Source organism: Rhinolophus sinicus, chromosome 2 (assembly GCF_057876585.1).
Source record: "Rhinolophus sinicus isolate RSI-liver-muscle chromosome 2, RSI-T2T, whole genome shotgun sequence".
Lineage (NCBI taxonomy): Eukaryota > Metazoa > Chordata > Mammalia > Chiroptera > Rhinolophidae > Rhinolophus > Rhinolophus sinicus.
In genome coordinates this window covers 101129283-101142681 of record NC_142502.1, presented here as the reverse complement: position 1 = coordinate 101142681, position 13399 = coordinate 101129283, and the positions used below count along the sequence as shown (strand labels likewise).

At 44.7% G+C, this 13399-nt stretch overlaps 1 protein-coding gene across 2 annotated transcripts in view; it reads left to right on the top strand.

Moving 5' to 3' along the window:
• Positions 1-776: 776 nt before the first annotated feature.
• Positions 777-13399, top strand: part of CMTR1 (cap methyltransferase 1) — a 45474-nt gene continuing 32851 nt past the window's right edge. The window contains exons 1-3 of one of the 2 annotated variants that reach the window (XM_019718410.3): positions 777-958; positions 2967-3104; positions 12730-12881. In XM_019718410.3, the coding sequence (XP_019573969.2) occupies positions 2972-3104; positions 12730-12881 (285 nt within the window). In that variant the 5' untranslated portion in view covers positions 777-958; positions 2967-2971. The remainder of the gene's footprint in view (positions 959-2966; positions 3105-12729; positions 12882-13399) is intronic. The other variant, XM_074332884.2, reaches the window with a different exon arrangement.

The window sequence follows — 13399 nt, the reverse complement described above, 5'->3', positions numbered from 1 at the left end:
ATTGGAGAAATCCTGGTGAGAGATGGTGAGTGCATGGGTAGTGGCAATGGGGATGGAGAAGAATGGATAGATTTGATAAATAATTAGGAGGTAAACTCAGTGGAGTGTATATTGGAGTGTATGTTGGAAAATGAAGGAGATGTCACTTCCTCAGATTTCTGTTTGGAACAGAAAGAATAATGGTGTCATTCACTGGAAAAAGAGTAGGCTTATGGGAGAACGTAAGGTCAGATTTGAATTTTGGGTGTAAAGTGACTGAGGATATTCTGCAGACTTTTGGCCATATTGGCTTGAAAATTAGAAGGGTTTCAGATGGGAAGCCATATGATAAGATACCAACGGCAGTATTCCTTGTTTCTTCCCGACCTTCGTTCAACGTCTGTTGAGGATGTCACTATTTGCTGGATGTTGGGAATACATCTGTGAACATGAAGACTGGGTTTCTGCCCTCGATGAGTTTACCATCTACCTCTTTAAACTTGTTCTTAATTTGTAAAATGAAGCTAATAATGAGATGAAGTGATGTAACAGCACCTGGCCCTTTTAATTTTTGTATTTGTTTTTCGACCCCAAAGCTGGAAGAGAAGGTACTTGGTTACATATAGTTTTGCTTTTGTATCCTTTCGGGGGCTGGTTCTATCGCGCAGGCGCCTAGGACCGCCCGGGTTGGGGGGGGGGGGCGGGCCAGAAGCGGAGAGGTCTTCCCCGGGGTCGGGACCTGGATGGGCGGAGGGAGTCGGGCCCCGTGACGTCATCAAACTGCGCTGCCCGTAGGGCGGGACCGGAGTGCGACGGCGCGGCCGGCGGACCCGGGCTGGCTTGGGAAACGAAACTGAGGGAGGAGCCCGCGGCTCTGGCAGCGGCAGGGCCAGGCCTGGTGGCGGCGGCAGCGGCGGCGGCAGCGGCGGCCTGACCCCCCCCTTTTCCGCTCCCTGGCAGCTTGCCCTCTCCCCTCAGTGTGAGTGCCGACGCGCGGCCCGGGGGGAGCGAGCGGGCGGGCGCGCGGGCTCACCATCCTCCCCTCCACCGCCGCCTCGGCCCCCCACCCCTAGCCGCCTCCTTGGCTTCTCTCTCCCTTCCTCCCTTCCCCCCACCCCGCTGCTCCAGCTCCCCGGAGCCCGAGCTGCCGCTGACATAACGTCTCTGCGCGTACATTCACACACTCACGTTACCTTCATGTGAAGAGACCGGTCCAGGGAGATGGGAGCTCATCTCTTCCCTCCATGAATAAGGGTGGTAGTGCGAAACCGAGGCCCAGGGAGCGAGTACTGGAGAGGGGATTTGAACCCCTTCCCTGGAAAAGCCGCAGGTAGACAGGCCTTCTGCCTTCTACTTAGAAGTTCCCTGCCAGAGCACATTTTTGTGGCCTGTGTAGGTCACTTGAGCTGGGCACCAGTTAGCTGGGCGGCCTTCACCTCTAGGGCCTCAGTTTTTTCCAGTGGAAAATGAGAGGGCTGGATTAGGTGATTTGGAAGGCTCAGATCTAAGGTGGTTTGGAGAGGAGCATCAGCATCTCCTGCCTTTCACACAACTGTGCCTTTACGTGCACCCACCCCAACACTGTCCAGATTAAGTTTTCCCGGCTTCCAGTCGCCCCCACAGTCGCTAAGAACTAGAGGGGCCGTTTTGCTCTTGTTATGGACCTTTGGCGGTGGAAGGTGGAGGGCATAGTAAGACTGAGGTTTAAAGTGAAATGTGGCCCCACTTGGTCTTGCGTTCTGTTTGTACAGCGACTTCTGTGCTTCCTACTGCCCCAGGAAGCCCCTATGTGCCTGGAGGCTGCCTCCTTAGGAAGGATGAGATTATGCATTGGCTTGACTGGCTCATCCTTGAACTGGAGAGAAGTGAAACACGTGATTCAGGGTTTTGTGAGGTCGGCGGGATCAGTGGTATCTTTGGATTTTATTGCTCACTTGCTGCGGTGACTCATACTATAAGCCTGTTCTTGTGCCCCCAAACCTCCCCTCCCCCAAGGATTGCAGTCCAGCCGGTCACCCACCTGTTTGCGCCAACGTTTGGAGTCCTTTCTCTTCTGAGTCCTCTTATGGCCAATCAGTTGTGTATAAACCACACTGTATTCACTACTACTCTTGCTTGCTCTTTCACTAGGCCATTTCTTAAGATTATAGATCTCATAATTATTTGTTCCATCTTATTTTTTTTCTCATGCTTACCTCTCATGTACCTCCCCGTGGGCACAGATGATGGTGACATGGTGCCTGCCTGTTTCCACTCTTTTTTTTTTTTTTTTTTTTTGTGGAGGTGGGTTCCTGTTCTTAAAATTACTGTTTTTGTACCTAAGCCCTATGCTGTGGTTACCTCCGGTCCCAGTAAGTTTCCCACTGTTCTGTTTCCTCCGTCCTAAGTCAACCTAAGTCAACCTCAGCTTCCATTCCTTACTCTGGTTAAAAACTTTCCCAATTCTTTGTTTTCAAACATCCTGAAGTCAACCAAAAACCAGTATTCGTATCATATTATGTAATCTCTTAATTGTCCTGGTAAAGTAATAACAGTGATGGAACAATCATTCTGGGAAGGTCCCTTCACCGTGGAAATATTGGTTAATATTCATTAGGTTGCATAATAAATTTCCAGTGTACATTGTCACACATGGCCAGTGTGGCATCAAAAGTATGGGATAACAAGTACCCAAAGCCATTTTCCGCCTGTGGCTTGTGGAGTTGATCCATGACTTTTTGGTTTCTGACACCAATGACCCAGAGGCATCTGGGTCTGTGAGTCCCACATTTTCCAGTAAAACTAACAGCTATTTTTGAAAACCAGAGCTTGGCTAGCATCCTCATTGGACCTCATTTTGAGGAAGAGGTTATTCAAGTGCTGGCACGATAAGTTGTTTGGAGTGGCCCAAACCCATCCCACTTACGATTTATACTTTGGAATCCCTGTGCTGATCCTAATGGCTCTGACATGGGCAGCTGATTGTCTGGGTTTATGGTTGGTTGCAGTAACAATGAAGAGGAGAAATGATCCAGAATGCACTGCCCCTCTCAAGAAGCAGAAGAAAAGAGTTGCAGAGCTTGCCCTGAGCCTCAGCTCTACGTCCGACGATGAACCTCCCTCCTCTGTCAATCATGCAGCAAAAGGTATGCTTGCCTATGTGCTCTGAGGCCACTGGTCATCTGGTTATTTGACTCCCTGGAACTTGAATTGGGCAGAATACAGTCCACTGCCCCTTGAGGAAAATTAGGCAAATTCTACAGAGATAGGTTGGCTGTAGACTCTCTTCCCTTCTGCCATTCTCCTAATAGGAGTGGAGAACTTGTTTTAAATAAAAACTGGAATTTTTATAGAAATGCCTTAATTCTGTTGCCGGTCCTTCAGTAGGTGGCACTCTTTTGCTGCCATAAAACAGGTGGAAGTACAGGCATACTTCGGAGATACTGCGAGTTTCGTTCCAGACCACTGCAATAAAGTGAGTCATAATCATTTTGCTGGTGGAGGGTCTTGCCTTTAATTTGTAAAAAAAAAAATCTGTGAAGTGAAATAAAGTAAAGTGCAATGAAACCAGGTACGCCTGTAGTGGTGAGCATTGAGTGTTCTGTGCTTTTAATCGTTTTTAATGACCCTGAGGCTCTCTGCTGCAGTGATCTGGCCTAATTGCCCTCAGGTTTTTGCATTCTGTTTTCTCAGTTCCCTCAGCAGTTGTGATCAGAAACACCCAAATCAATTGGCACAGCCCTGTATTCACTGTTTGCATTAAGCTCAAAGGATTTCACTGACCTGCTTGGAAGTAGCATTTTGCTTTGCCTGTTTTTTTAGTTCTGGACATTCACAGTTTCCACAAATGCTTTCTGTGAGAAGTTGTCAAGTGTCTAGGAGCTTGCCTCAAGTACCAGCCAATCAGAAAGGAGCTCCATTTGCATTTACCTTGACTTGCCAGTTGTATTAATTTCCTAGGGCTGCTATAACAAATTACCACAAACTGGGTGGGTAAAACAACAGAAATTTATTCTCCACAGTTCCGGAGGTTAGAAGTCTGAAATCAAGGTGTCAGCAGGGCCAGACTCCCTCCTAAGGCTCTTGAAAAGAATCCTTTGTTGCCTCGTCTAATGTCTGCTGGTGGCTGGCAGTCCTTGGTGTTCCTTGGCTTACGGCAGCATAACTCCTGTCTCTGCCTCTGCGGGTTTCTGTGTTCAAATTTCCCTCTTACAACGACATTGGTCATTAGATTAGGGCACATCATAATATAGTATGACCTCGTCTTAATTTGATTACATCTGAGATTTTCAGATGTCACGTTCCCAGGTGCTGGGTGACATGACCTTTTGGGGGACACTTTTAACCCAATACACCAGCTATCCTGCCTTTTGGATCATCTGCTGGGTCACTGGTAAATTGGAATGAAATTTGGTAACAGATTGGTAACTGAATGGGTGTAAAGCATCCTTTGAGGATGGTAGAAAATACAGTTTATTCACAAGTGGTAGGCTAATTGAAGGGCAGCCTTACTCATCAGCTGTACTGAGAAGCTGGTCCAGAGAGGAGAAGCTTGGCAGATGGCACAGCTAATAAAGCATTTGTTGTGGCTTTGGTCCTGGCTGGGTAGGAGACTCTCTTATAACCTTGTGTGTGGAGATATGTATACCTTTAAAGTTGTCACAGTAAATCCCAGGGGAGGTGAGAAAAGCTATATGTCAGTAAGTTTACTAAGTGGGAGGGTAAAACATATCAGGTGCATTTGTTCTGGGACTGTTGAGGAAAAGGAGTTTTGGTTCTCACCTGACATTTGAGCAGCTTGGGAAGGTCTCCGTTGGTAGGGCTCTGGGGTTTAGGGGAGAGGGGCCTACAAGCTAAAAACGGAGAGTGTGTCTGGGGAATAAATGACACTCAGGTGGTGGCAGGATCTAGTTCCAAGTGAATCTTGGGGATCATTTGCTCTCAAGTATCATCTTGAAGTACAGAGAGGACAACTCCTAGGTAGATGAAGGTAAGTGTGTGTGTGTGTGTGTGTGTGTGTGTGTACACACATATATACATATATGTATGTGTGTATATATACACACGTGCATATATATGTATGTGTGCATATATACACACACACATGTACATGTATGTCTGTGTGTGTGTATATATATCTATCATATATATATATAGTTAAGGACCTTGGACCTATCAAGGGAACCAGTCTGATTTAAATTTGAAGCTTTTTTTTTAAAAAGATTTTGTTTATTGGGGAAGGGGAACAGGACTTTATTGGGGAACAGTGTGTACTTCCAGGACTTTTTTTTCCAAGTCAAGTTGTTATCCTTTCAATCTTAGTTGTGGAGGGTGCGGTTCAGCTTCAACTTGTTGTCCTTTCAGTCTTAGTTGTGGAGGGCACAGCTCAGCTCCAGGTCCAGTTGCCGTTGCTAGTTGCAGAGGGCACAGCCCACCTTTCCTTGCAGGAGTTGAACTGGCAACCTTGTGGTTGAGAGGATGCGCTCCAACCAACTGAGCCATCCGGGAGCTCTGCTTCAGCTCAGCTCAAGGTGCCATGTTCAGTCTTAGTTGCAGGGGGTGCTGCCCACCATCCCCTGCGTGAGTCGAGGAATTGAACTGGCAACCTTGTGGTTGAGAGCCCACTGGCCCATGTGGGAATCGAACTGGCAGCCTTCGGAGTTAGGAGCATGGAGCTCTAACTGCCTGAGCCACCGGGCAAGCCCTAAATTTGAAGCTTTTAAAAATGTGATTGTAGGGGGTGGCCAGATGGCTCAGTTGGTTAGAGCGGTGCTCTTAACAACAAGGTTGCCAGTTCAATCCCCACATGGGCCACTGTGAGCTGCCCCCTCCACAAATAGATTGAAACAACTACTTGACTTGGAGCTGATGGGTCCTGGAAAAACACACTTAAATAAATAAAAAATTTAAAAATAAAATGTGGTTGTGAATTGAAATTACCTCCCTCCCCCTCACAGACTCCCTTTAATTGTACCAAATAGCTTTAACCTTTTCTGGAAATAGCACTATGTGACTCAGGATTGACTTGCTGTCTTGTGTACAGAATGAAATCTAGAGGTGGCCAGTACCTGGTATGCATCTGGCAATAGACCGTTTGGTCCCTTTCATTTGCAAAGAATGAGGCAGGAGGCAGAGGCAAGTAAACATTGCAAGATTTCCCTGGGTCAACTTATTTTAGGAAAGAGCAGCTCCACATTAACTCTGAAGGCGAGAGTCTGTGTCTTCATCAGCAAGGTTGCTTCCTGTGTCCCCCTGCCCCCCAGCCCCATGCCTGGCATGGAGTAAATGCTCAGTAAATATTTACTGAATAGAATTGATAGGAGGCAACAGTACTATCTTTCCCAAGAAGCTTAAAATACTTCCCCTCTCTCATTTTGCCTATCCGTCTTCCAGTCCACAGAAGGTCATTTCATTAATATGTAGCATTTATATCACCTCTGTTCTGTATTGGCTGCTCTCGGGCATTCTCCGGACGGTGTGCCCTGGTAGTTTACTGTCTTGCCAGAAACTGCATGTCCCCTGAGATCTCTGTGCCGCTTTCCTATTCAAGTCATGGCATTAAAGCAGGTGTGTTTCCTTTTGTTCCAACCACTTCTACTTGGACATACTGTTCAAGTGGATGATTGAAGAATGCTCTTTAGGGAGTACAATTAGAAAAACAAACAGTTACTATTTCTGTCTGTCTGGGCCTTGTTTGTGCTTCCTCTGTTAAATCAATTCGATGACTCATTAATAGATCTATTTAGTTTAATCCGTTTGTTTATTTTACATTATTGACAAGGTAGCTGCTGCATTGCCAGGTCAGAGACTGACATCTGACTACAGTAAGGAAGAAAAAGGATGTTGTTGTCATGGCCACCGTAGAATCTTGTGGTCTTTTGAATATTTTAAGGGGAGTTTGAAGGCATTTTCAAGCCTAAATAAACTCTTGGAAAATTGCTATTAAATAGCAACCTTTCGAAGTAAGGAAAGACAGATGAAGATCATTTTGTTTTGTTTTGGTTGTTTCTCACAGGGAAACTGATAGAGACCCCAAGACAATTACCTTTTCTCCTGAGCTGTGCATCCAGGCTGGGCGCTGGGCCCTCCCACAGCGTGCTGCTTTGGAAGTTGCCAGGGTCCTTCTCCGGCACCACTAAAGTGCCCTTCCCTCTACCAGGTTTCCTTCTTCCCTAAATAGGCTATTTTCCCTGAAACACCATTGCTTTCCTGTCAGCCCAGATTCATGACCTTAATCAAAAACTTCCTTTATCGGTATCTGTTTAAATTGCTCTAACGAGTTACCATTTGTCTGGCATGAGGGGGAAATTGAGTCTTTAAACAGGAATGAGTGTATTCCACAGCAATTGTTAGGCAGGATCGGATGTTTATTAAAATCCATAATTTATTCTTCTGTGTCTTTGTGCTGCTCACCTTGGTCACTAGTGGTTGGATCTGCCCGCCTTGTGTGTTGTCACTGTCGTTTCTAGTCTTGGCATGTTTGCCCTCCTGTTCTGTTGCCACGTAAAAAATTTTGTCAATCACTGGAAAACCTCAGATTCTTCTATAAAGTGAACCTTTCTTCTTTAAAATCACTTAAGGGTAATGATCTCTATCAAGTAGAGAAGAAATCTTAAGTGAAAACTCCAGTCTTTTGGGCTCTGGTAGGTTTTAGAAGGGGAGCTCCTGGGAGGTAAATGGGAATGCCGCCCAGCTTGGGCAAGTTCTTAATGAAATGAATGGTTTTAATAGACTGACCTTATTACTCCTGTTAATTTATATCCTCATTACAAGAGCTCCTCTTTACTTTTTGCTACAGCCACAACAATTGTCTCCTTTTCATCTGACAAGAGTGGCCCCCCAAGGCCCAGGGGTAAAAATGACTAGAGGCTGTGGTAGTTTGCGGACATCAGGAGCGATCTGGGGGACTTTGTCCTAAATCATGTCAGGCTAGGAATCGGCTTCTAATACCACACAGAATAAAAGAGAAGTAAGGCCAGTCTGTTTACCCAGCATGCTTCTTGATCTCACGAAGTAACGCCTAGTAGGATGGTATTTGAGCCTCCATCAGCCTCACTCTCAGAACCTGGACAGGACAGCTGTACATTAGGTGATACCTAGGGAAGAGGAATGGGTGGAAAGATCTTTGTGTCAGAGTCGGGTGTTGGAATTTTGCACTAGAGTCACCACTGATTTGCCTGATGAACCTTCCACCCAAATTTGTTTCTTTCTGTCATTTTGGTCCAAAAATGTTATGAAGACAAAGAAAACAAAAAAATCTCTGAGATCTGAGGGTGGCAGGAACCCTGCATGCCCAGGAAGGATGCTCATACTGTTGATGGGTGCTGGTTAATGGGTCTTCAAGCAAAGCTGACTGCCTGGCACCTCCCTAGAGCTGGACCCAGTGCATATGCTCCTTTGAGGAGATACCAGGTTTCCCCAAGCTTTTCATAGACATACCTATGAATCCCCAGACAGCTGGTGAAAGGAATCCTATAACTGATTTAACATTATAGCTTCTGGTTAATCAGGACCCTGGATCCCTGGGCTGCCCAGAAGGAAACTTTAGGATCCCTGGATCCCTGGAAACTTGAGGACCGTGCTCGGAGCTGCCCACGCTCCTGACACCTCCTTTTTCTACACTAGGCAGTACAGGTGGAAGGCATGGAAGCAACTGTGCAGAGAGAACCTGCACCTTTGGAGGGTGGTTCTTTAGCGTGTGGGCACTTTCAGAGCTCATCTCTCTCCTCTGTATGGGCGGTGAGAGATGAAAGGCCGGGGCCTAGTCTACACCCCCCAGGAGGTCTTTCCCTCAGATCTGCTGTCCTCTGAAGATTTCTCTGGAAAGAAACCAATCCCTTCCTAAGCTTAGAATGGTACTTCATTTCTCTATAGCTTTATTATTATTTTTTAACCTTCATTTTCAAACTAATATATTCTTATTTCTCACATAGAAAATGCAGAAAAGTGCAAAACAGAAAATAAATATCACTTCACCTCAGTTTCCATGGTTACTCATTGTTAACATCCTAGGTCTTTCCTTCCGAGCGGCACGCTGGCACTCTGCCGTGTGCTGCATAGGTCTGGTCCATGGAAACAAGTCGGCTGCTTGTTAAGGGAATTGGGCAGCCACCTAACGGGGAGGGCAGCCCAGGGGCCTCATACACCTGCGTGCTCACCCCCGTCCCTCCTTGCTAACTGCTTAGGAGCCAGGTATGTTCATCTTAAGTTTATTCTAATTTTTTCACACATGTTTACCAGCTTTTTCCTTCTTTTGCAAAATGTTATATCCTTAAAAATGCATATTTATCTTAGCTATTAGATTTTTGAGCCCTCTGAGGGTAGGATTGTTACTTTTGGATAGTACCCCATTGCATATAGGATGGACCTCTTATAGAGCAGGTCCTGAACCAACGTTGTCTGATCTATTAAACAATATTGGCAGATCTGACAGGTGCCTTATTTCAGCCTACAGGGAAAGGGGGCTGCTAAGTAATAGTCTAAGGAAGGCCCAGTTCTCTTTTAGGATATAGGTATTCCATCCCTGCTTAAACTTTTTGTTGTTTTACCTTTAAAAAAAATTTCTTTTTAAAGACTTCATTTTTTTTAAAGTTGTTTAAGGTTCACAGCAAAATTAAAGGAAAGTACAAAGGTATCTCCTCTTCCCCCTGCCCTCACCCATGCATAGCCTCCCCCATTAGCAACATAATCTCACCAGAGGGTACATTTGTTACAACTGATGAATCCACATTGACACATCATTGTCACCCAGAGTTCGTTATCACCTAGAGTCCATGGTTTACATTCTGGTTCGCTATTGGTGTTGTATGCGCTGTGGGTTTGAACAAATGTATGACACGAATCCTTGTATTTCTGAGGGCTAAACCTCTTGCGCTACCGTACAAGGTGTTGTACGGAGCTGTACCCTTAGCTGGTGCTTAGCAAAGATGACAACTGGCTGAGAGTCCTTTAAATGCACTCCAGTGAGCACTTAATTTCTGTGAAGTGGACAGCCTCAGTCCAGGTGTGGGAGATGCAAAGCTGACTGTGACACAGTTCCTGATCTCTGGGAGTGACCCTGTCCAGTGGAGTGGCATGTGCCAGCAGCTGGCTTCCAGGCAATGCGATGAGTGCGAGCTGATGGTGTGAATACTGTGCTGCTGGAGCACAGTGGAAGGCAGACTCAGGCCTGGGTGCTGGGAAGGCGTCGCTCTTCTACAATGTCAGCCCTTAGCCAGCTGGTGTCTCGTGGGGAAATGGGTGTGCAGATGGGCTTTAGAGTTACGATGTATCGTAGTCCTCAAGTTATGAATACCTGAGTAGTGACCATCTGGGTGTATAAAGAATTGTTTTGCTGGCTGCCCTCTGCACCTCTCCTCACTGCCTCCAAAGCTTTGACTCATCTCTTCTCAGGGACTTACTTTCTTTTTTTTTTTAATTAAATTTATTGGGGTGACAATTGTTAGTAAAATTACATAGATTTCAGGTGTACAATTCTGTATTACATCATCTATAAATCCCATTGTGTGTTCATCACCCAGAGTCAGTTCTCCTTCCATCACCGTATATTCAATCCCCCTTACCCTCATCTCCCACCCCCCACCCCCCACCCCCCTTACCCTCTGGCAGCCACTAAACTATTGTCTGTGTCTATGAGTTTCTGTACTTTCTTAAAGGGATTGTGTCGTATCGCTAAGTCCGTGTTTGTGTGTATGTGTTTTTTTAATGTTTTAAGTTTTAACAGATAGTTGCTCACGTGGTTCATAAATAAACTATAAAAAGATATTCAGTATAAACTCTAGTGATATAAAAATGTAAAGTTTAACTTCTTTCACTGTCACTTGTTCCAAGTAATCATTTTAGTATTCTGTCTCCATGCCTGGATAATGTGTAGATAATCAATTTTTTTGGTCTTCTTATATGTTTTTCCTTCCAAAAGGTCTTTTTGCAATTATAAAAAGTAAGAATACATATTCTTATTTTGCTTCTATAGTCACAGGAGTTCAGACGCCATGCTCATGCATATGACCTCGCTCTCCTCTTATTCACGTGACAATGTCCTGGGTGATCTGTCCATTTCAGTACACAGGGCACGGGTTCACAAGTGTTCTTGGGTCTTGGACCCTCAGTGCCACCATAACTTTTTCATCATGCCCCAGGCCAAAACAAATACCTAGCAGTTCAGTTTATTAAGTATTGAGGTCTAAATAATAAGCATTTCTATCCTAACAATAATAGATCTTTGAAAGAACAACACACATAACTTGAAACATTTTTTATTTTATTCTTAAATAAGCACGATAACATATTAATAAGATGTGTATACTGTTGAGTGCTATATAACTTCTCAAGCCTTGGGATCAGATTGGACACCACCACCTTCATTTCCTGTTCTGCGTGCCTCCTTGCTTGGTATTTGTACCATTTTCAATGGGAATATGTAGAAATAGTTAACCAAATTTCTGAGATACAGTCAATGTCCAAAGTTGGGTGGGTTTGTTTGAGAAACTACCTGAGTGAAATTACACTGAGTTGAAATAGCTTTCAAGTTAAGAGATTCACCTACCTATAAAGGAGAGGGAAAGAGCCAGTCACGGTGAATAGCTAGACTGTGGAGCAGCCTGCTTTGGACCAGGAGACAGGTAACCCACGACATCTGGCAGCTGCTAAGGGGGGTCTCACTCGGCGTCCTTTGGCAGCAAGGTTGTTGACCATGAAGATAATGGCTTAGCTCACTTGGGCCACCAGCTTCCCCCAGGAGTGCCCAGGTGCAGCTCCTCTGTCAGCATGCCCCTCCCTGTCCTTCTTCTCTTTCCTCCTCTTCCTTTTTCCTTCCTTCCCTTTGCTCCCCTCCCTCTTCTCTTCTCCCTTTTCTCTGCCTGTGAGCCAGCTCTTCTCTGAGTCTGTGCTATAGACCCACCCTCTTAACTGGAAGTTTGAAGGACTGAAAACAAAGGAAACTAGGAGATGAAACAATCAGAAGCTGACAATTGCATCTTCAATAAATACATTTTATATTTAACAATGTCCTTTAATATACATTATTATTTTTTTTTATTAGTTTTAGGTGCACAAAACAAAGTAATAGATGTTCATCATTTATATCCCTCACACTGTGTGAACCCCCTCCCCCCATCCACTACCCCTCTGACATCGCACAGAGCCATTACATTTCCACTGTCTCTATTCCTAATGCTGTACTCCGGTTCTTGTAAGTATATACACACACGCACATATATATATGTGCGTGCGTGTGTGTGTGTGTGTGTGTGTGTGTGTGTGTATATATATATATATATATATATATATATATGAAGTTGTAGTTGACATTCATTATTGTTCAGCTTCAGGTGTACAGTGCAGTGGTCAGGCATCTACATCTTCCCTGAGATGGTCTCCCTAACGAGACAAGTGTCCATTGGATACCCTACAAAATCTTTACAACATTATTGATTATATTCCCCAAGTTCATATACATTATTTAATCTTCAAACAACCCTGTGAGGAAGGTATTACTATCCCAGTTTTGTAGGGGAAGAAATTGAAAGGATGGAAAACAAAAACTGATATTTTTGAGTTCCTATTGTGTGTCAAGTACAGTTAGGAACTTTTAGTGACTTACAATTACATAGTTAGTAAGAGATAGAGAATACATTTGACCTGGGTCACTTAATGAACTTTGTACGTGCAATGCATACATAGTGAACACTAATTAAATAAATGAAACTTGGACTTCTGGAAGCTATTTTGTGCCACAAACTCAGCAAAACATTTTCCGTTTTTCTTTTCCAGTATCTACCACAAGCCTAAGCGGGTCGGACAGCGAGACTGAGGGGAAGCAGCGCAGCTCTGACCCTTTCGATGATGCCTTCAAAGCAGACTCCCTCGTGGAGGGAACGTCTTCTCGCTATTCCATGTATAACAGCGTCTCCCAGAAGCTTATGGTATGTCAGCGCTGGGGGTGGGTTTCTAAAGCTCCAGCAGCAGAGTGAGAGAAGGGAACCTGTATTGGTATAACAAGGAGAAAAGTGATTTTTCATATACATTATTTAATCTTCAGACAACCCTGTGAGGAAGGTATTACTATCCCAGTTTTGTAGGGGAAGAAATTGAAAGGATGGGAAGCAAAAACTGATATTTTTGAGTTCCCATTGTGTGTCGAGTACAGTTAGGAACTTTTAGTGATTTACTCACAATTACATAGTAAGAGATAGAGAATACATTTGACCCTGGGTCACTTAATGAACTTTGTACGTGCAATGCATGTATAATGAACACTAGTTGAATAAATGAAACTTGGACTCCTGGAGGGCGTGAATTAAGAATGAGAACTGCCACTTCTAAAGTCATAATCAGGATTGTAGTTTGGGGGTCACAAATTTTGGGGAAGTGGAGGATGGGGAGGTTTGTGACTCACTCAGCCTCTTTGACCTGGGGAAAGATTTGTGGCTACGGTAGGAAT